Raw genomic sequence first — 20,313 nt, forward strand, 5'->3', positions numbered from 1 at the left:
TTCACCTGAGGACCGTGAGCAGAGGTGCTCGTCCCCCCTCACTGGTATTGGACTGTTCGGGCAGCTTGTTTGTGATTCTGAGCTACCGCATCTCACTCCGTCAGGGTTCTGCTTTTCCCCTGGAAGGTGAGAGGCAGAGCTCGGCCTGGCGTCGGGGCGCCTCGTGCTGGCCTGACCCTGGGAGTCTCTCTCACTCCTTTTAAAGTGAAGCTGAGGACAGACAGTGACTGCCATCGCTCTGTTGCCGTGGTTTCTTTACCCTGGTTTTATGGATGAACACAGTTCCTTTGGAAATAAGTTCAACATTTAAGTGTCTGTTGCCTGAACAAATGCTACCTTGAGCGAAGCGGACTGGTGAGAGGCACCGTCTCCTCACGCACAGATGATCAGTCAGACGTGTGCAGGCCTGCCCGGAGGCGCGAGCTGGACCAGGCCCCGCTGGCCGCCGCGGGCTGTCCTCGCCCTCCCGAGCGTCGCTGACCGCCCGTCTGTGCGGCTGCCTTGCCAGGCCCGCAGAGCCCCCGCCCCCACCCCCACCCCACAGAGCCCCCCTGCCGCCTGCAGAGCGCCCCCTGCCGCTGCCCGCCTTTGAGGGCCTCGACCGTGGGGCCTGTGAGCGGTGTTTCAGAGACGATTAGCGTGGTCATTCCCTTGTTTTGCTTTTTGTATCTTAAAAACCTTAAACTATACTCTCATTCCCAGAATCTTTAGAAAGTCTAAATTTCAAGCAAGTGGAAATGAAGAACAGCCAGACTCGCTTTCCAGGGAAGAATCAGTGCCTTCTAGTGTGATGACCCTTTCTGGTCTCATATTTCAACCCTGTGTGATATATTTTTTAAAAGAGGTTTAGGGGCTATTTATTCCTCATTTGGAGTTCAGGCTTATTGCTGGTTAGCTGGGTATCTTACGTTTCTGTTACCACTAAGTGTGTAACTTAGAAGCGGCAGATTGACCCAAATGACAGCGTTTAGTTTGGTTTTATTGTTTACATTAGTGGTGCTAACTTCTTCTGAGTTTTTGAACACATCTCATTTTCTTTGTTCACCCCTTACAATAGTAGCAAAAAGACCTTATGTAGGTGGTGAGTTAAGAGGAACACAGAGGCTTTATTTTCTTTCTTTCTTATTTTTCTTTTTTGGCCAAGCTGTGCATGGCTTGTGGAATCTGAGTTCCCCGACTGGGGATGGAACCTGGGCCATGGCTATGAAAGCACCGCATCCTGATGGACCTCTAGGGAATCCCAAGAGAGGCTTTATTTTCTAAAGGGCGTGTTTCCTGAGCCAACAGGTATTTCTGAGCCTCAGGGTAACTGTAAAGATCCTCGGGATTAAAATAAATATTACTTCATAGACATGTCCCTGGCGGTCCAGTGGTTAAGATTCTGTACTACCGCTGCAGAGGGCTTGGGTTCCATCATGCTGCACGGCGTGGTCAGAACGGAAAGGAGACTTCGTCAGTTGATACTTGTTGTTCAGGTAACAGTGTGAACCTGGAGAGGTTCCGCCCCATTAGCCTGCCCCCAGGATGAGGATGGTCTGGGGTGGTGTCTCACTTGGCACTCATCTCTCTGATTCAGGGAGACCCAGGTCATTTCTGGACAGTAGTCGTCTCCATCAGGGTCCAAGAACTTCTCAGGAAAGGGAGAAGTAGGACCTTTGTGTCCGAGTGACCTTGCCCCTGACCCAGTAAAGAATGGGAAAGGTGTTAGAGCGGAGCAGTTCGACGTTCTGTTTATTTCACTCAGTGTTTGTGGGTTGCTAAGAGAGAGCGCACGTCGGATGTCACAGCGGTGATGCCCGTGAGGAGGACACAGTTGTTGTCCTGGAGCCGCAGTCAGCTAGTGGGGGCGGCTTCGACATCCCCGTGTGTCACGACTGAGGCCCAGACTTAGTGCCGGAGGCGGAGTCCAAGGAAGAAGAGGGAAGGTTCGGTTGTCAGAACATGGAAAGGCCTCTGAAAGGGGCTTTGAAAGACTTGGAAACTTTCTAATAATAGCAGGAAAGAGGGGAGGGGAGGATGTTTCATCAGTTGGAGGGAGTGTCGAAATGTGGGAGGCAAGTGAGCTGTTGTGTTTGGGAATAGTGCAGGGTTCAGGGTGAGCAGAGAGGGTGCAGATCAGTCCATTGTGTGTGTGCATTGCTGACTCGGGGGAGTGTGGGGTTCAGGGTGAGCAGAGAGGGTGCAGATCAGTCCATTGTGTGTGTGCATTGCTGACTCTAGGGGAGTGTGGGGTTCAGGGTGAGCAGAGAGGGTGCAGATCAGTCCAGATATGAGTGTGCGGTGCTGACTCGGGGGGAGTGCGGGGTTCGGGGTGAGCAGAGAGGGTGCAGATCAGTCCATTGTGTGTGTGCATTGCTGACTCTGGGGGAGTGCGGGGTTCGGGGTGAGCAGAGAGGGTGCAGATCAGTCCAGATGTGTGAGTGTGCATTGCTGACTCTAGGGGAGTGCGGGGTTCAGGGTGAGCAGAGAGGGTGCAGATCAGTCCATTGTGAGTGTGCATTGCTGACTCGGGGGAGTGTGGGGTTCAGGGTGAGCAGAGAGGGTGCAGATCAGTCCAGATGTGAGTGTGCAGTGCTGACTCTGGGGGAGTGTGGGGTTTGGGGTGAGCAGAGAGGGTGCAGTTCAGTCCAGGAGCGTGTATCCCGTGCTCACCCTATGTATTTTTTGCATTTTGGTTTCTCAGGGTTGGGAGGTGAAGGAGCATGGACGTGAAGGGCAGCAGGTGGCCTTAGTGCAGTTAAGGAGAGCAGAGGGAGCGGCTAGCCTTAGTGGAGGGTCTGTCCTCCTGAGTCTGTGAAGGGAGAGTGGAGACGGCTGAAAGTCAGATGAGTTTATATATGTGTAGTCCACCTGTAAGGTAGACACGTTTATGGATGCTGTTTATACCAGGTACCAAGCAGTGAGAAAGCAATAGCCTCGAAAGATGTGCTGTAAGTCTGATAATAGCTGCAGATTCTCCTCTGCCAGCTCCTGAATGCAGTGGCCATGCAGTATCTTTTTTAAATCTTCTGGAGTGTCTTTAAAATGTTGTTGTTGTTTGGTCATTCAGTCGTGTCTAGCTCTTCATGACCCCATGGACTGTACCCCCCCAGGCTTCTCTGTCCCTGGGTCTTCCAGGCAGGAATAACGGAGTGGGTTGCCATTCTCTTCTCCTGGGGATCTTCCCAATCTGGGGATGGAAGCCGCATCTCCTGCGTCGCAGATGGGCTCTTTACCACTGAGCCCCATGGGGGGCCTCAGTGTGCCTGAAATGCGTGCCCTGTAAACGTGGGTGGGCCTGTAAATGGTGACTGTGTTGTTGATGAGTTGAAGCCTAAGTAGTTTTTCTTTCTCTTTTAAATACTTGTATTTGGGAGCACTCTGGCATTGTTGGGGTTCTCACTGGCCCCAGAGTAACTTGATATAGTGCCAAGATGAACTAGATTTGAAGTCAGAAGACGGGGCCATAACCTCTGTCCTTTACCTCTAATAGTACCCAGGTAGCCTACTTCCTAAAGTTGTTTAAAACTCATAATATAATTGTATGTGAAAGTACTTTGACAATCAAAAAGTATCTATGTAAGATATTAAAGTTATCAGGGCTTTCTTCTTTAGGATCCAACACTGTATTGGCTTTCAATATAGAATCTAATTATTTAGAATGTACTGATTTATTTCTTCAGTCATTTAATTTCGTCTTAGAGTGTAGATTTCACGGAGATGGCTGGTTGAAGGGAGAGTTGTGTGGACGAGTAACGTAGGCAGATCCGTGAACATTTTAATTTGTCCTTTGTTCTGTTTTGTGCCCTAGCGCCGCTTGGTGTGCTCTTGGCGGGAACGGCGTATTTGTGAGCGCCACTCCGCTCTGTCTCTGCGGACTCCACTCTCAGGTTTCCGGGGTCCTGAGTCCTCCTGGAAGCCGGGGTGTGGGCCTCAGCCTGGGGGTGAGCTTTAAGGCGGCGTGTCTCCCTTGTGTTTACAAAGTGCCTTGCTACCCACTGGGAGTGAGAGAATGGGGTTCAGAAACGTGAGTGTGAGAAACCCCACTTGTAGGCGTTGTTCTTACCAGGAAATATTTTAGTATATGTGCTGCCGAAGCGAGCACTCTTACCAGGAAATAGAGACGCTTTGATCCTGATGGTTGAATGCTAGTGGAGTGCCCTGCCTGCGACCACAGTAAAACTCCAGGCGGGGGCCATGCTCTGCGCAGAGCCCAGGCACAGGAGTGCCGCTGGGCTCACACTGGCGAGGGCACTGACTCTGATCTTGCCTGCACAGGTATTTCCTTAACCACGGAGCCAGCGTGGGCATCGTCAACAGTGAAGGTGAAGTCCCCTCTGACCTTGCAGAAGAGCCTGCCATGAAGGACCTTCTTCTGGAGCAGGTGAAGAAGCAAGGTGAGCTGAGGGGTCGGAGGGCAGGAGAGGGCCTGTGCATCACCATGTGACGCTCCGTCTGCTCATGTCAGCCTTCGCTGCCCACGGCACGTGCCCTGGTAGTCCTCGCGCGTGAATCGGCCAGGCCAGACTCCAGAGGCACGTGCGGCCAGCCTGTCCCTGCAGCCCTGGGCCATGCACCACGGTGTAGTCAGGCGGCCGGTGGGCTGTGACGCCGCAGGGCAGACTGAGGAGGGCGCGCCAGCTTCCTCGAGAGCATACGGCACCGGCCCGGCGTCCACGGTGAGGTCCGCAGAGGAGCAGGCGCGTGTCCCTCTGAGTACTGGCCAGTCCTCTGACTTTGCACCTTTCCTCTTGAGGAGAGCTGAACATGCTGCTGGTGGGACGTTTGTTGCAACCTCTGAAGTGATCTTTAACCATCCTAATCATGGAAATTTCTGGTAGTTTGTTACGGTGAGGAAGCTATTAGAAGAAGAAACTCTGAAATACTTACTTTATATTTTCAGAAGAATCCACTTCAGAGAACAGATCAGGATTCTCCGACTGGAGGTCTTTGGGTTCTTTTATTTTTAAAGTTGCGAGTAACACCGGGCCTACGGGCAGGGAGGACAGGCCTTGGGGCATCTGCTGGAAGTGCCACAGAGCCGTGTGGGCCCAAGGTGTGGGGACATGCTGTGCTTCTGGGAGCCCAGTGTGCCCACAGTCTGCAGTCCCCCGGCGGTCTCCCCTGTTACCTTCCTGGCGCCATCCCTGCAGGCCAGGCGGGTCTGCGTTCACACACCACCCAGGCTGCCTTTGCTCCAGTAGCGGAGCTGAGGCGCTATGACAGCCGAGTGCCTGCAGAGCTGAGAGTAGTCACGTTTAATAACCTGTCCGTAATGTTCTGAAGGGAAGCAGAATCCCTCGCAAGTGTCTCTGTGCTCACCTACTCCTCAACTCTAGGCCACATCGCTTCGCTCGGCATATTTCTCTACTCAGGGAAATGAGATTTAGAGGGAGTTAATTTATAAAAGTATATGATACCTGAAACTGAGATTCTTGATCCCAGTCTTAGGTGTCGCAAGGGGAGAAGGAGGAGCAGACAGGGGCCTAGGAGGTGACGTTCTGTGGCCCCGAGTGAGCCGCCTGACCTCCGCATGTTTGTTCTGTCCTCTGTTTGGTGGGGGTGGTAACACCGTTTACACTCACCTCAGAGGACTGGGGGGGAGCTCAGACGGCTTCAGGTGTGAAAAGACTGACGTGTCCTCTCACAGGTGTTACACAGTAGCCGCCCTCTGGTCTCACGTTCTTAGGCCAAGAGCACGGTGCGGCCCTTAGCGGCCCTGCCGTCTGTGCTGTGTGTTTTAGCTGAGTGGCCTCTCCCTGGTGGGGTGGCTCTTCTGATGCAGAGTAAGTTGGCTGAGCACCCAGGTTGGTGACGGAGCTGCGGCCGGCTCTCGGCCCTGAGGCAGGCCAGCCAGGTCGCGGCAGCTGAGCAGCTGTCCGGCGTGCCTCCGCAGGGCTGGATCTCGAGCAGGCGCGGAGGCAGGAGGAGCAGCAGATGCTGCAGGACGCCCGCCAGTGGCTCAACAGTGGCAGGATCGTGGACGCGAGGCAGGCGCGCTCGGGGGCCACTGCCTTGCATGTGGCTGCGGCCAAAGGCTACTCCGAGGTCCTCAGGTGGGTTTGCACGGCGGGTGGGACGCGCAGCCAGGGGCAGACGCAGGGGTGAGGTTCCCAGCAGAGGTGCTGTCCTCCCGCCCTCCTCCCCCTGTGCCATCCCTCCTCCCCTGTGCCGTCCCTCCTCCCCCACACCGTCCCTCCTCCCCGCCTTCCTCCCCGCCCTCCTCCCCCACAGTTCCTCCTCCCCCACACCGTTCCTCCTCCCCCACACCGTTCCTCCTCCCCCACACCGTCGCTCCTCCCCGCCCTCCTCCCCCACTCCGTCCCTCCTCCCCAACGCCATCCCTCCTCCCCCACACTGTCCCTCCTCCCCACCCTCCTCCCCCATGCCATCCCTCCTCCCCACCCTCCTCCCCCACGCTATCCCTCCTCCCCCACACTGTCCCTTCTCCCCACCTTCCTCCCCCAAGTTGTCCCTCCTCTCCGCCCTCCTCCCTCCATGCTGTTCCTCCTCCCCGCCCTCCTCCCGCACGCCGGCCCTCCTCCCCGCCCTCCACACCGGCCCTCCTCCCCAATGCCATCCTTTCTCCCCCATACTGTCCCTCCTCCCCCACACTTTCCCTCCTCCCCACTCCCCTCCCCTACGCTGGCTCTCCTCCCCCATGCCGTCCCTCCTCCCCGCCCTCCTCCCCCACACCGTCCTTCCTCCCCACCCTCCTCCCCCACGCTGTCCCTCCTCCCTGCCCTCCTCCCTCCATGCAGGCCCTACTCCCCCATGCCGTCCCTCCTCCCGCCACACCATCTCCTCCTGTACCTGCCGGGTCGTTCACCTCTCTCCTCCCGCCAGGCCTCCCTGGTTTCTCCTGGCGCTCCGACGGGAAGCAGAGTTGGGTGGCCAGCCTGGAGGGGCCTGCGGGTCTCCTGCTGCTCCGCGGTTCATCTCCGGCCTCCCTGCTCCCCGCCGCCCCGCTGCAGTACAGACGCGCACCCCTGTGTCCTCGTTAGGCTGGGGCGTAGGTTTCAGGGGAGCCATACTTGCTGGAGTAGGGTGGTCGCCCACGCAGGAGGGGTCTGGCCTCCTGTCCGCCTCCCCGTCCCTGTGCGTCCCCCTGCTGTGTGGAGCCTCGGGGCCACCGGGCTCGCGTAGCACGGGCTGCTGGCGGCTCTGCGTGTGTCTGTCAGCAGACGCCCTCACTGCTTGTGTCCCGGACAAGGCTCCTGCTCCGTGTGCTGGGTGTCACTGCGCCTGTCTTCAGGGCAGGGTTCCCTCGCTTGCTTCTCTGGGGCCGGGGCTTATGCCGGCCCCCACGTGCCCCGCAGCCTCACGGCCTCAGCGGGAGGTGGCAGACCACCCGGAGAGCGGGCGTGGGAGGAGGGAGAGGATGAGGGCACGGGGCTCTGGGTGATCTCTGTGCTGGGGGGTGATGTGGCTGCAGCCTGGTGTGGCCTCTGCGGGGGGAGGGGGCTCAATTGTGACAGCTGCACTGATGCCTGAGAGGCCAGACCCGGTCTCAGGGCCGGGGTCTGCAGCATCAGACAGATGACTGCGCGTTGGGCAGAGAACCCTGATGCAGAGGATCTGAATGTCTTGTTCGGGTTCTCCTCAGGCTTTTAATTCAGGCTGGCTATGAGCTCAACGTCCAGGATCATGATGGCTGGACCCCGCTGCATGCAGCCGCGCACTGGGGCGTGAAGGAGGCCTGCTCCATCTTGGCGGAGGCCCTCTGCGACATGGATGTCAGGAACAAGCTGGTGAGTGGGCTGGCCCGCAGCGGCGTCCTGGAGCATGGGTCAGGAAGGCCCTGCTCAGTAGCACGCACGCCACCGGCGGCTGAGCCCTGCACCCGCCCCGTCCACCGACCACCGGCACGGCTCACTCACCTGGTGACGTGAAACCTGTCTGCTGCCTCTGTTTATGTCGAAGCCCGTGAAACAGAAAATGAAAAAAATGTTCTCACCTTGGCAGAATGAGCAGTGGGGAAGCCTGACACCACTGTTTAGGGAGAAGCATGAGGCGCTTCAGGTTTTCATTCAGAAACCTGATAGCTGAGCCCTGCTCACATCCACTCGTTAAAAAATGGGATATGACAGCATCCTCGAGTTTGGCTGAAAGTAGCGTTGTCCAGCCTCGCTTCAGGCAGGTTAGAGGCCCTGCAGCTTCCTCCCTCACCTGCTAAGTCTGCGGATCCAGAGACCTGGCTGTTTACTCAGGGGACGCTCTGGCCTGCCCCGCCCCACCCTGCTCACCCTTGGTCTGCGGGCCAGGGCCCTTTGCTGAGCTGTGGCCTGAGGGTCTCACTTAATGGGCTGCTTCCTGTGACTCAGTCTTGAGTGCACACACCTGGACCTCCTTCCGAGGCCTCTGAGAGCCCCTTGTTAAATTTATCGTAGCAATTATGAGCATTTTGGAAGAGATAGAAGTAGAGATTTCAATTGATTATTTGCCAAGAGACAATAAACACTAGAAATGAGGTGATGATTTCCTGCTCACCGTTTTACAAAATACAAAGCCCTGTGTTTGCAGGGTTTTCTGTTTCTCACGTTTCCTCTCTGATAGAGGAGGGTATCATCCTGGTGCTCATTTGGCTAGTTAGGGAGGCAGCTGTCAGAGGGTCAGCACCTGAGGTGAGCACCAGCTTGTTCCCAGGTGGAGGTGCGTGACTGCCGCGTCTGTCTCCTCGCCAGGGCCAGACACCGTTCGATGTGGCCGACGAGGGCCTGGTGGAGCACCTGGAGACGCTGCAGAAGAAGCAGAGCGTGGTGAGTCTGCGGGTGGGCCATGGTCCATGCGGCCTGTGTCCGCATCCCCGCAGCGGTCACTTTCTGCAGGAAATGTCCACAGTCTGTTAGAGGAAATGTCCCCGAAGTCACTTGCTGAAGTTAGCTCGTCATCTCGTGTCACCTGAGAGCAGCTGGAACGTGAACACCATGACCGACTCTGCTTACCTGGGGTTCTAGGAAGCGAGTGTGGTGTGTTGGAGTCAGTGTTTTCCAAACAGGGAGTACCGAGCTGAGGATGTCTCATGACTTCCTTATTGACTGGAGAGGCTTCTTTATTTAAAGGAGGTTGACTACTGGGAGGAATGTGTTTCTTTCTTAAAAAGCAGGCAAACTCACGAAGCTCAGAGATTTGGCATGGGCCGGTGCTTGGTCAGTGATTCATACCTAGCCCAGGTCCATCAGATATCCACAGTCCCTCCCTTTCTCCTCTCCTAAGTATGTGATGGTTTGCTCCTGGGCCCATGGCACAGCGCCTCTCAGGAGGACCATGGAGGCGTGTGTCCATGCCCAGGTGCCGTGTAGAAGCCCTCCCTGGCCGGGGCGAGCAGGAAGTGAGTCTCACTGCACTGGAGGAGGGGCGTCGGGGGGAGGACGGAGCCAGTCACTGCAGGGCTCGAGCAGCTCCCCTTGGGGCAGAAGAAGGTCACGCTCTTGCTTTGCTGGGTCCTCCTCTGTGGGGCTGTGGCTCAGGTTCAGAAGGGCATGCAGAGCCGTTCTGAGGGGAGAGCAGGGGGCTCCCTGCCAGGGCTCCCGGCACACAGCACCATCGGGCTGGGACGGGAGAGGCCTCACTGGGGAGCCCGGCCCCAGAGCACAAACACACCAGGTCAGTGGTCCCTGTCGATGAGCAGTGGCAGCCGCTCGAGATACAGCAGCCTTGCTAATACCAGAGTGTGGTTTTCACAGTTAGGTGTTTACTGTTTTATGAATACTTTAATCTGAAATAGTTTGGGGGCTCATGTAGGAGTTGCAGAAATACAGTAGCGAGTTTCCATGTATGTTTTACCCAGTGTGGTTCGTCTCTGAACACGAATAGTATCTCCACTAAATAACATCTTCCCACTCCTAGGAGTGGTGCCTGCCTTTGCCCCCGCATAACTTTGGGGTCCGGGGATATAAATACATGTTGTCTGGAGCATGTCTTTAAGTGCTGGGCAGGTTTTCCTAAGGGCTCATTTCCCACTTGGCAGCTGTTTCTCTGTAGAAGCCTTGCCAGCTTAATTCGGCATCGGGATCACAGAGCGTTCTCTCACAGGCGCTTCCCTTCAGAGCGAGGTTTGGGGGCAGTGGGGTTTGGATGCTTAGGAGGCGGTTGTCCCTGAAGCTCTGCTGCCATGGTTTTCCTCCATCCTCATCTCCCAGGCAGCCCCGCCGCTGTGTCCGCTGCCCCCGCTCTGCCTCCCCGCCGGTGCGGTGCAGTAGCAGGGCTGCTGGAGTCCTCGTCACCGCTGACTTCTTCCCAGTGGTCAATGTCTTCCCTTTTCTGTTTTCTCGACTTCCAGCTTCGAAGTGAGAAAGAGACGCGGAATAAGCTCATCGAATCAGACTTGAACAGCAAGCTGCACAGTAGACTCTTTAAGAAGTAAGATATTTGGGTTTGAGCCCTGCTGCGTGTGACATACTTAGCTTGAGAATTCATACAGTGAAGAGACTCGTGTCTGATTGTAGCCAGATGGTCTTTAAACACGGGTGGATGTTTGAGGGGTGAGGAGGTGGGTGGCACTGATATGGGGGAGACCTGTGAGTGGGTGAATGTGTGTTCACTTTGTGAAGTATTGGAGAACCATGTGTGATTCTTTTCTCCCAGCTACGGGCTGTTAGTCCCAACTGCTTTCCGAACTAGAAGCTCTGAGCCTGGGGCCACGTCCGTTCTGTTGCCCCTGTCCCGTTGTCTCACCTGGTCCTGGCGTGCAGTGATCACTCAGTAAACATCTGTTAAGTGACTTGTTAAAACTGGTCGCCCCGTGAGAGGAGTGTAGCCCTCCGTTTCCCAGGTCTCACGTCGGACACTAGATGGACCTGAGGGAGGGTGTGTGTGCTGTTACTGCTTCTACACAGAGGTTCCTCGCTTGTCCCCCTTCTGCTGGCTCTGCCGTGAGCTTAGACAGTGGTCTCTCCTCTCTGAGTGATGCTCCGATTGTCGTCTCTACTTTAGCAAAGAGAAGATGCTCTGTGAGGAGGAGACACCCAAGTCCCACCGGATGGAGGAGGAGAGCAAAGAGTCCAGCAGCTCCAGCTCCGAGGAGGACGAGGGGGAAGACGAAGCCTCGGAGTCAGAGGCCGAGAAGGAGGCGGGGGACCCTGAGGCCGTCGGTCCGCAGACCGCTGGGGGCCGCTGCGTGTCAGAAGGCAGGTGGCGGTGGCCCTGGGGGGCCCGACTCCCAAATGGGCCTGAGATCGTTCTTTCCTCCCTTCTCATCACGTGAAGCCCCTGTAGTTGCCGGTTGGGGACTAAAGAAGGAATAGAATCCTTGTTACCTTTCTGACTCTTGATGATATGCATCGTGTCGAGAGTCTTAAGTTTGCTGTGCGGACCACCAGGCTCCGGGTCAGCCCGGGGTCTCCACTTGCGGGCGGGTGGACGCCGGGCCCCAGGTCAGCCCGGGGTCTCCACTTGTGGGCGGGCGGACGCCGGGCTCCAGGTCAGCCCGGGGTCTCCACTTGCGGGCGGGCGGACACTGGCCTCCGGGTTAGCCTGCGGTCTCTACTTGCAGGCAGGGGGACACCTGGAAGGGGACGCCAGGCTCCGGGTCAGCCCGGGGTCTCCACTTGTGGGCAGGCGGACACTGGCCTCCGGGTTAGCCTGCGGTCTCTACTTGCAGGCAGGGGGACACCTGGAAGGGGACGCCAGGCTCCGGGTCAGCCCGGGGTCTCCACTTGCGGGCGGGCGGACACTGGGCTCCGGGTTAGCCTTCGGTCTCTACTCGCAGGCAGGGGGACGCCTGGAACGGTACGCCGGGCTCCGGGTCAGCCCGGGGTCTCCGCTCGCGGGCAGGGGGGCGCCTGGCAGAGCCGGATTTTGCTGAGTGGGTCTGCCTGTGGCAGTGGCTCTCCTGGATAACTGGGGCTCGTGATGCGCTGAGACTCCACAGGCCAGGGCCTGCAGTCACCACGTGTTCCCCTCCAGAGGTGTCCTGAGAAGACGCAGAGTTTTCGGTGAGGGGGAAGGCCCGCCTTGGCTGAGAGTCGAGTCTGCGTCCCCCCCAGAGCCTGCCCATCTCTGGCACCTGCTCTGTGAGGGAGTCTCCTTTACTGACATGATTTCCACAGTTTCAGGGGAGCGCTGCCCTTGTCCACGTCTGGCCTCTCGGAGGACGTTCAGGACTCTCACTTTTGTAGAGCAGATGGGCAGCGGCTTGGCCTGTAGAGCAGGAGAAAGCCATTCAGTCCCTGAGACGCGAGTCGCAGGCACAGCGTGCTCCGAAAGTGCCCGTTTTGAACCTGTCAGCCGTGTGCGCGTTCGTCTTCCCAGAGTTTGCTTTTTTCCTGGGGCTTCCAGTGTTGTCTGGAGCGAGCGCCCAGGCTTCTCTGTGCCAGGTCACCACCTCCGCTGCCTGGGCTGCCGATTGCCCCGGGTGCCCAGGCCTCAGGTCTCCCGTTCCTGCAGCCTGGCTCCACGCCGCTCACGCTGCTGCCGCCGCACCCTCCTCAGAGCCCTCCCGTGCCGCCTTCAAGGCTCTGCCTGCAGAGGGTGTCCGAAGCCCAGTGGCCTGGCCTCCAGGACCTCTCCTGCCAGGCCGCAGCTGGCCCTTGCTGCACTGTGCCCAAGTCCGGACGTGTGCCAGCCGCCCTGGGCTGCTGGAGCTCCCACCGGGCCCCGGGGTCCTCCCTACAGGTGCTTGTGCCGGGGCTTCAGCTCTGCCGCCGGGCGTGGACTGTGTGACTTGTCAGAGGCTGTCGGGCCTGCCAGGATGAGCAAGTCTTTCCTCAGCTTTCCCTGTGGGGAAGCTGCAGGCAGGCCCCTGCCCCGCGCTCTCACCGTCTGCCCTCCGGCAGCGCCCCTCCTCTCAGGCCGTGGCCGGGACCCAGGGCTGGGGCCTCCAGGGGTGTTGCTCCCGGGTCCCGGCCTGTACTTGGCCTGGGATGGGCAGGCACAGTCACTGGATGTTCTGCTGAGTGTGTCCTGGTCACGCAGAGGGTAGGAGGGCGTGTGCGTGAGTGAGCGGTGAACGCAGCCGGCTGTGTCCCCTCGTGAGGAGGACCGTGAGATTGGGGTTTATCCCGACACTTTCGGGCCGAGGTCAAGGAGGACGAGGAGTTCGCCTCCTCCCGTGAGCGCATCCGCATACATCTACACGGGCACAGCGCTTCACATTTACGTGGTGCTTTTCATTGCAACACCCTAATTGTGCTCATTTACTCCTTACACCACGCTGTGTGTAAGAAGGAAGGTGACCCCACAGGTGAGCTGAGTGAGGTCTCAGAGCGTGGGGTGGTGTGCCGAGACCCCGACTCTGGGGCTCAGAGCAGCTGGGTGGGTGACGCACAGAAAGAAGCTGGGGAAGGCCCGGCCCCCAGGGTGGGGCTGAGGAGAGCTGTGCCGTGGGGGAGGCAGGAGTGGGCAGGAGGCCGGGGCTCTCGCGGGCCAGTCCCGGGAGCCAGTGCGTCCCGAGCTCCCGTGTCCCCTGTGTGCCGAGACGCTCTCCTAACTTGGGGCCTCCTTGCCAGTCGCAGGAGCCGGTGCGTCCTGGGCTCCCCGTGTCCCCCGTCGGCCGAGACGCTCCCTGACTCAGGGCCCCCTCGCCAGTCCCAGGAGCCGGTGCATCCTGGGCTCCCCGTGTCCCCCGTCAGCCGAGTCGCTCCCTGACTCAGGGCCCCCTCACAGCCCCGCCCTTCTGTCTCGTGTCTGCTGAGACGCCTCCCTGACTCAGGGTCCCCCTCACCAGTCGCGGGAGCCAGCGCGTCCTGGGCTCCCTGTGTCCCCTGTCAGCCGAGACGCTCCCTGACTTGGGGCCCCCTTGCCAGTCCCAGGAGCTGGTGCGTCCTGGGCTCCCCGTGTCCCCTGTTGGCCGAGACGCTTCCTGACTCGGGCCCCCTCACAGCCCGGGAGCCAGTGTGTCCTGGGCTCCCCATGTCCCCTGTCAGCTGAGACGCTCTCCTAACTTGGGGCCCCCTCGCCAGTCGCGGGAGCCAGTGAGTCCCAGGCTCCCCGTGTCCCCCGTCGGCCGAGACGCTCCCTGACTCGGGCCCCCTCTCAGCCCCGCTCTCCTGCCGCCCTGTCGTCTCTGCACAGGGTTTCTCCTCTGACTCGGGTTCCCGCGGGTGGAGCCGCTGTTACCTGGATGGCTTAGCCTCCGTGTGAGTTTGCTCTCCCCCAGCAGCGGGTTATGGGCGCTCGGGGACGCACCGTGGCCTGCTGACCTTCCTGGCGCTGGGCCCTGGGCAGGACAGGTGCTCAGCACTCACTTGGTGGGGCCGCGGGGGCGGCTTCTGCCCGAACCTTCCAGGTGCTGCCTGGACCCATGCAGGCCGAGCAGGCCCTGACCACAGGTAGAGCCTCGTGAAATGATGGTTTCCGTGTGTGTTATACACGCACGTGGTTATGACTAGTGTCAATGATGTTCTGAGGTAGGTGTGAGCAGTTTGGCTTGGAGTTCTGTTTTTCCTTTTCTCGTTCTGATTTGCCGTGAGCCTCTGCTGTGTTAGTGACCCGCTGCTGCGTAACAAGCCAGCCCGGAGCCTGGGGCCAGTAGGACCGCTGTGTGTGCCCACCAGTGCTCCGGCTGGGAGACTTGGGGGGCGTCTGCTGGGCAGCTACCCTGTCATCCGTGCAGGCGCACTCAAGCCTGCGGTGAGCTGGCCTGCGGCTGGGGGGCCTTCTCCCTGAGGGGCCATCAGGCCCGCAGCCCTGCTCTCCCCGCGGCAGCTGGATTCCAGCCGTGATCAGAGGGCAAGCTCCTCACACATCTGCTCGTGTCCCATTTGCTTCTGTGCTAGGGGCCACAGACGGTCGGGGGTCAGGCCTGGAGTCAGTGTGGGGGTGGGGAGCACACCCAGGATACAGGCTCGCTGGGCCGGCCCTGGGACAGCTTTTGTGGTTATTGTGAATATTCAGGGCAGTCTGAACATTTCTGCCCAGGAAGACTGCCTCGCTGCCAGGCCTGACACTGTGACATTTTATAAACGGGGGACCCGGGGACTGAGCCTTTGGAGTCCAGGGACTGGAGGCACAGCAGCCCCTGGGTACACGCAGACGGGGTTCCTGTCAACACCCCAGGAGGGAGCCCTCCTGTTTATGTCTCCCAGCGCCCTCCGAGAGAGCCCCTGAGAGCGCTGTCCACCCAGGGGCTGCCGCCTTCCTGTCCTCCCCGCCTTCCTGCCCTCGGAGGGGCAGCTCCTATCTGAACGCACTCTGCACTGGATGTGTTTGACCTTGTGTCGTCACCATGATTGTTCTGCATCTTATCTCTTCTTTTTCTAATTGCCTAGGAAGCAAGGTCTGTCTTGTACTTTCTCTGGCTTTTTCTGCCCAACCCGAGTGGATTCTGCTTGTACTTCCTGATGAATTGTATGTGTGACGTATAGTGAGAAGGTTGTTCATGTGGGAATTGGCATCAAGACGGAATTTCACTTGAGCCTGTTTTCTTGTAAGAGGCAGAGATTGCCGGAGGTTTCATTGTGGTTGGAATCTAAGCCTTTCATGGCCCTGGTGATCTGTTTGATAGTGGGTACATCTTTTGTGTTAGATCAGTACAGGCATGCGTAAGGGTTTCCTAACGCAGTTGCTTCTCCTGTCTTTCACACCAGATGACGGGCCGGGCGCCATCACCCCCAGCCGTCCCAGCCCTGACAGCAGGAGCAGCGTCACGGAGCGGACCCCCGCACCCCCGCAGAGCGCCGTCCCTGCCTCTTCAGCCAGGAGAGTGAGTGTGCGCTTGATCCGGGTGTTGCGCCCGTTGCGGTAACATACGGCTGTAAAGCCCTTAAAGATACATTCGCGCCTTTTTCCTTACGTGAGTGATTGTTATACATGCGCGTATGTATCTCTTTTTTCCAGATTTTTTCTATTATAGATTGTTATAAAATACTGAGTAGAGGGTGCCTGTGTCACACAGGAGGTCCTGGTTTATTTTATATACTTCTGTTGGTTAGTTGCTAAGTTGAGTCTGACTCTGTGCAACCCCCATGGACTGTAGCCTGCCAGGCTCCTCTGTCCATGGGATTTCCCAGGCAACAGTACTGGAGTGGGTTGCCATTTCCTCCTCCGGTTTTATGGACAGTGGTGTATATATGTTAGTGCCAAATTCTCCACTCACCCCTCGCCCCCCTCCTCCTTCAGTGAACATGAGCTCATTTCTGTCTGTGAGTCTGTCTGTTTTGTAAACAGACGCATGTGTATCTTTTTTTTTCAATTCCACATACCAGTGGTATCGTGATACTTGTCTTTCTCTGACTGACTTCACTTAGATCATCTCTAGGTCCGTCAGTGTTGCCACAGATGGCCTTAGTTCATCCCTTTTTGTGGCGCTGTCGTGGCTGAGTGTTCCACTGCACTCGTGTACTGCCTCTCCGCATGCCTCCCGTCACGGTGTAACGGGGGGCCCAGACAGGGCGCTTTACACGTCGAGGTCTGTGTCCCACCGTCTGGAGGCTGGAAGTCTGCGATCGCATTGCTGGTAGCTTCGGTCCGTGGTGAGGGCTCTCTTCCTCAGACAACCCCCTGGTCTCCAGATGCAGCCACCCTGGGTGTCAGGGCATCAGGATGTGGGTCTGGGGGTGGACACCAGCACTGCATTCATGACTTGCCCACAATGTGTTTAAAAAACTTAGAAACCGTCACCAGGCAATTTGGCCACAGTGTATTGAGGTGACCCAAGGTCTGGTGGCCTGGGGCCAGGAGAACACTGCCCGTGGCCTGTTGTCTCCGAGTCTGAGGTTGGGGTGTGTGGGTCAAGGCTGGGCTGGGTGGAAGCCGGCCAGGGCGCAGCCTGGGCACTGCGACGCCCACTCGTGTCTTCACTCTCCCTCCGTGAGTGAGGTCTGTGCAGCTGCTGGTGGGAGAGCACAGGTCGGAGGGGCTCAAGGCCGGCGGCCTCCCTGGCCTCATCAGCCTGAGGCTCGCCGCGGGGGAGCCGGCGCGTGCTTTGGCTGAGGTGCTGGGAAGCGCAGCGCTTCTGCAGACACTCCCTCACTCGCTGGCCCCCTCGGCGCCTCGTGGGCAGGGCTCCGGTGTCCTCGTGGGGACCAGAGGGCAGAGGCTCAGCCGCTCCGCGTTCCCGGGCGCTGCTGTGAGCCGTCCGGCAGCACCGGCAGGACGTGGTCCTCCGTCGTGAGGTGTGTGACTGGATCACCCGCTCTTTAGGAGGAAAAGGACTGGATTAGGAAAGCCACCGACACACACCCGTGCCGCTTGGCTCAGAAGGTGCTGGGGGAGTCCAGGTGGCTGACCCACAGGGCGTTTCTGCAAGCCCCTCGGGGTGCATGGAGGAGCAGAGCTAAGCCCGGCGTAGGCTTCTGCTGCGATCGCTGTGTTCCCGCTGCGCCAGCAGCAGAGCTCCCTGGTTCTGGAGTGAGAGCAGCGCTCCGGCAGGGCCCCCACGGCCAGGGAGGTCGGGGCTGGTGGTCCCAGGGAGGCCGTGCCTCAGCCTGCCTTCGGGCTGACTCCGGTCTCTGATGTGTTCTGTGGTTTGTTGAAATGAGATGCTTAAGGACAGTGTAAGCTTTCCATGAACCTTTCTTTTCCAATGTTAACATTACTTTTTAATGAAATGATGGTGATGAAAATGGTAATTCATTTTTGAAAGCTGTTCTCTTGGCAGAATTTAAAACCTGGCAACCCTATAACTTCTACCATTTTTTTCTTTTTGATTTTTCTGCTCCTTGAAATCTGAAATGCTTAGAACTGCTGCCTATATCAGATAAGCTGTTTCCTTGACATAAGCAGTTAGAATTCGGGTGGAGAGGCCTGCAGTGTCTGTGTCCGTGTTGCCTTAAGTCAGCTCACAATCCCGTCACAGGGCCGGGGCCACCGCCCGTGTCTCCCGGGGTCCACGTGTTGTAGGAGGGTCAGCGCTCAGCCCGGTTCACAGGCGGGAGGGTGGCGGCGTGCAGAGGGGCGGGCTGCTGTTCCCCGGCCCCATGTCAGCACTCGCCCTGCTGGCGGGTCCTCTGTTGGGTGGGCGCCCTGGGAGGGGCTGGGGGCTGCCGGGGGGAGGGTGGCCGTGGCACCTGGCCTGCTGTGGGCCCCCTGCCCTCCTCACGTTGCCCTCGCCACTCAGCCGAGGGTGGGAGGAGCCGTCGGGACCTGACCTCTGGTGCCCCTTCCCTCGTAGCCCTCCAGCCTCTTGAGCAAGCTGGAAGAGACCAGGGACGAGTCTCCGTGTTCATGGAGGCTGGGCCTCAGGAAGACCGGCAGCCAGAACGTGCTGAGCGAGGCCGCCGGGGCCAGGGAGGCCCTTCGGGACCGGGGCGCATCTGTCCACCGCTCGGCCTCCAGTCCGCGCATTTCCGCCCTGATGGACAACAGAGAAAAGGTGTGGTGGCGTTCCATGGCGGTTCCGCCTCGGGGACACATAGAAATAGTTTCCAGTCCCTAGTTTGGTCCTGGAAGTACGGAGCCTTTAGAAGGAGGCAGGCAGGTGGATCACCACGTGCCTGTTTGCTTGGGATGATTTTCGGCCTGGCCGGCCTTCTGTTCGTTCTTCGTGTCCCCCTCCCTGGGGCAGAAACGCGAGTGAGGACGCGCGGGCTGGGAGGTGGCCTGAGACGTTCTCTGAACCACACCAGTGGCTCATTCTCTTGGTGTTCAGAAGCAGAGTGCCTTAGTTGGGCTTTCAATCCTAATGAAGCTTGGGCAACTGAGCACTTAGAAAACAAACTTCCGTGTCCACGTCCCTGACTGACGGGTGTACGTGGGGCTGAGCCCTCAGCCGCTGTCACCGGGAGCTGCGTGTTCCTGGTCTGAGTTGGTCCAGGTGTCACGGGTTGTGCTGCCGGCTTGTCTGATTGGCCGGGTCTCCTCTGAACGCAGCCCCTACACTCAGCCCTGTGTTTCTGGAGACACTCGGGCCAAGGCACTCGGGACATGGGTCAGCCCGTGTGTTGTACCTGTGGCTGCCTTTCAAGGCAAAGAACGTCAGAACGCAGCTTGTCTATGGCTTTTCAGAAGTCCCCTTTTGGTGGGACTGCTGCTGTTCCCTTATTTGATCACCTCGGCTTTTCCCAAGAGAATGCTCTCCCTACATGTTGGTGTCTAATGGAGGAGAGCTGGGAATAAGCCCTTGTTAATACTTCTCGAGCTGGAGCTGGTGTTGAGTCTGGAAGTAAATAACACAGGGGTGTAAGTCCTGCTTTGCTGCCCCGCGGTGTCAGGGCGGCCTTCTCTGTGCTTCACTTGTTTTGACTTTGCAGGAGAGAGAACCCAGAAGCTCCTTGAGTTCACTGGGGCTGCGGAGGCTGGGCAGCACTAGCGACCTTGAGGAGAAGGAGAACAGGTACTGTCGTGCCCCGTCCCCCGTCCGGACCCCCAGCCCCACCCCCTCAGGCCCTCAGTCCAGCGTGGGGGTCCCCGACCCGCCAGGGGGCTCGTGTTTGTGCACAGGGGCTCTGTGAAGGGGGCCCTGTGTCCACGCGGGTCTCAGCACACGACCCGCCCGTGGGCAGCACTAAAAACCTTGTTACGGAATGGAGTCGAGCAGCTTCTAGTTTGTACGTTGATGTTAAGATGAGTGTGGGAAGTGTGTACACGGTGTCTCAGCCGCCCGTGGGCTGGAGCCGGCTCCTCAAGGTGTGGTCTGCCCCCCGCCCGCCCCCGCGGCCCGGGCACTGCCTGCAGCCTGCTGGCGATGCGGAGGCCTGGTCCTCCCAGGCCTGCTGGAGCGGCCTGCACTTGTCCACAGTCCCCGCCTGGGGAGGGCTGCTGGGGGACCTGGGGAGGCAGAGGCCCCGAGCTGCCAGCTGGGGGTGAGCCTCTCCTGGGCGTGCGCTCTGTTGTGAGCGGAGGGGCTGCTGCTTCTGGACGCTCATCCTGTCCATCCCACCCCCGCTCTGCTTGCTTGGAGTAACCTGCCCTGGGCCGACCCACCAGCCTTTCTAAATGAGGATCAAAGTGACCGCTCCTTCCAGAAGCTCCAGACCCTGGAAGCGAGGCCGTGGTCCCCAGTGAGGCGGGCTGGCCCTGAAGCGGGTGAACAAGCAGACAGATACCGAGCCGATCCTCTGCCTGCACAGAGGGCTGCTGAGTCCGCAGACGGCCCCTGAAGGGCGTCCGGCGTGCTCTTTGCTGTGCCCCCGCCTGCCTGCCCCCGGGCACGCCTGCACAGACAGCAGCCTGATTGCCGCCCTGTCTGTCCCGCCTCCGCAGAGAGTCGGCTGCTAACCTGGTGCGCAGTGGCTCCCAGCCCCGGCAGCCCTGGAGGGACGCCGCCAAGGGGAGCGAGACCCCGCAGACGGGCGCTCCCTCGACCTTCGTGTCGACCTTCCTGAAAAGGTACCCGCTCCCTCATTCTGGCTGTGGACTGATGGGTAGTACCTGCTTGCCTTTTTACACCCGATTAGCATCACAAAAGTGAATCAAAAAGTAAATTGCTTTTAGATTTCTTGGGATTAGCATTTT

General features: G+C 58.8%; 1 protein-coding gene across 3 annotated transcripts in view; it reads left to right on the forward strand.

Moving 5' to 3' along the window:
• The window catches only part of PPP1R12B (protein phosphatase 1 regulatory subunit 12B), a 170,531-nt gene that overhangs the window by 57,237 nt on the left and 92,981 nt on the right, over window positions 1-20,313 (forward strand). For all 3 annotated transcript variants that reach the window (XM_043485862.1, XM_043485863.1, XM_043485864.1), the window contains exons 3-12: window positions 4,258-4,376; window positions 5,876-6,035; window positions 7,586-7,730; window positions 8,664-8,738; window positions 10,262-10,341; window positions 10,915-11,108; window positions 15,507-15,622; window positions 18,032-18,232; window positions 19,110-19,192; window positions 20,062-20,187. In XM_043485862.1, the coding sequence (XP_043341797.1) occupies window positions 4,258-4,376; window positions 5,876-6,035; window positions 7,586-7,730; window positions 8,664-8,738; window positions 10,262-10,341; window positions 10,915-11,108; window positions 15,507-15,622; window positions 18,032-18,232; window positions 19,110-19,192; window positions 20,062-20,187 (1,299 nt within the window). The remainder of the gene's footprint in view (window positions 1-4,257; window positions 4,377-5,875; window positions 6,036-7,585; window positions 7,731-8,663; window positions 8,739-10,261; window positions 10,342-10,914; window positions 11,109-15,506; window positions 15,623-18,031; window positions 18,233-19,109; window positions 19,193-20,061; window positions 20,188-20,313) is intronic.

The sequence above is a fragment of the Cervus canadensis genome, chromosome 13, assembly GCF_019320065.1.
Source record: "Cervus canadensis isolate Bull #8, Minnesota chromosome 13, ASM1932006v1, whole genome shotgun sequence".
Lineage (NCBI taxonomy): Eukaryota > Metazoa > Chordata > Mammalia > Artiodactyla > Cervidae > Cervus > Cervus canadensis.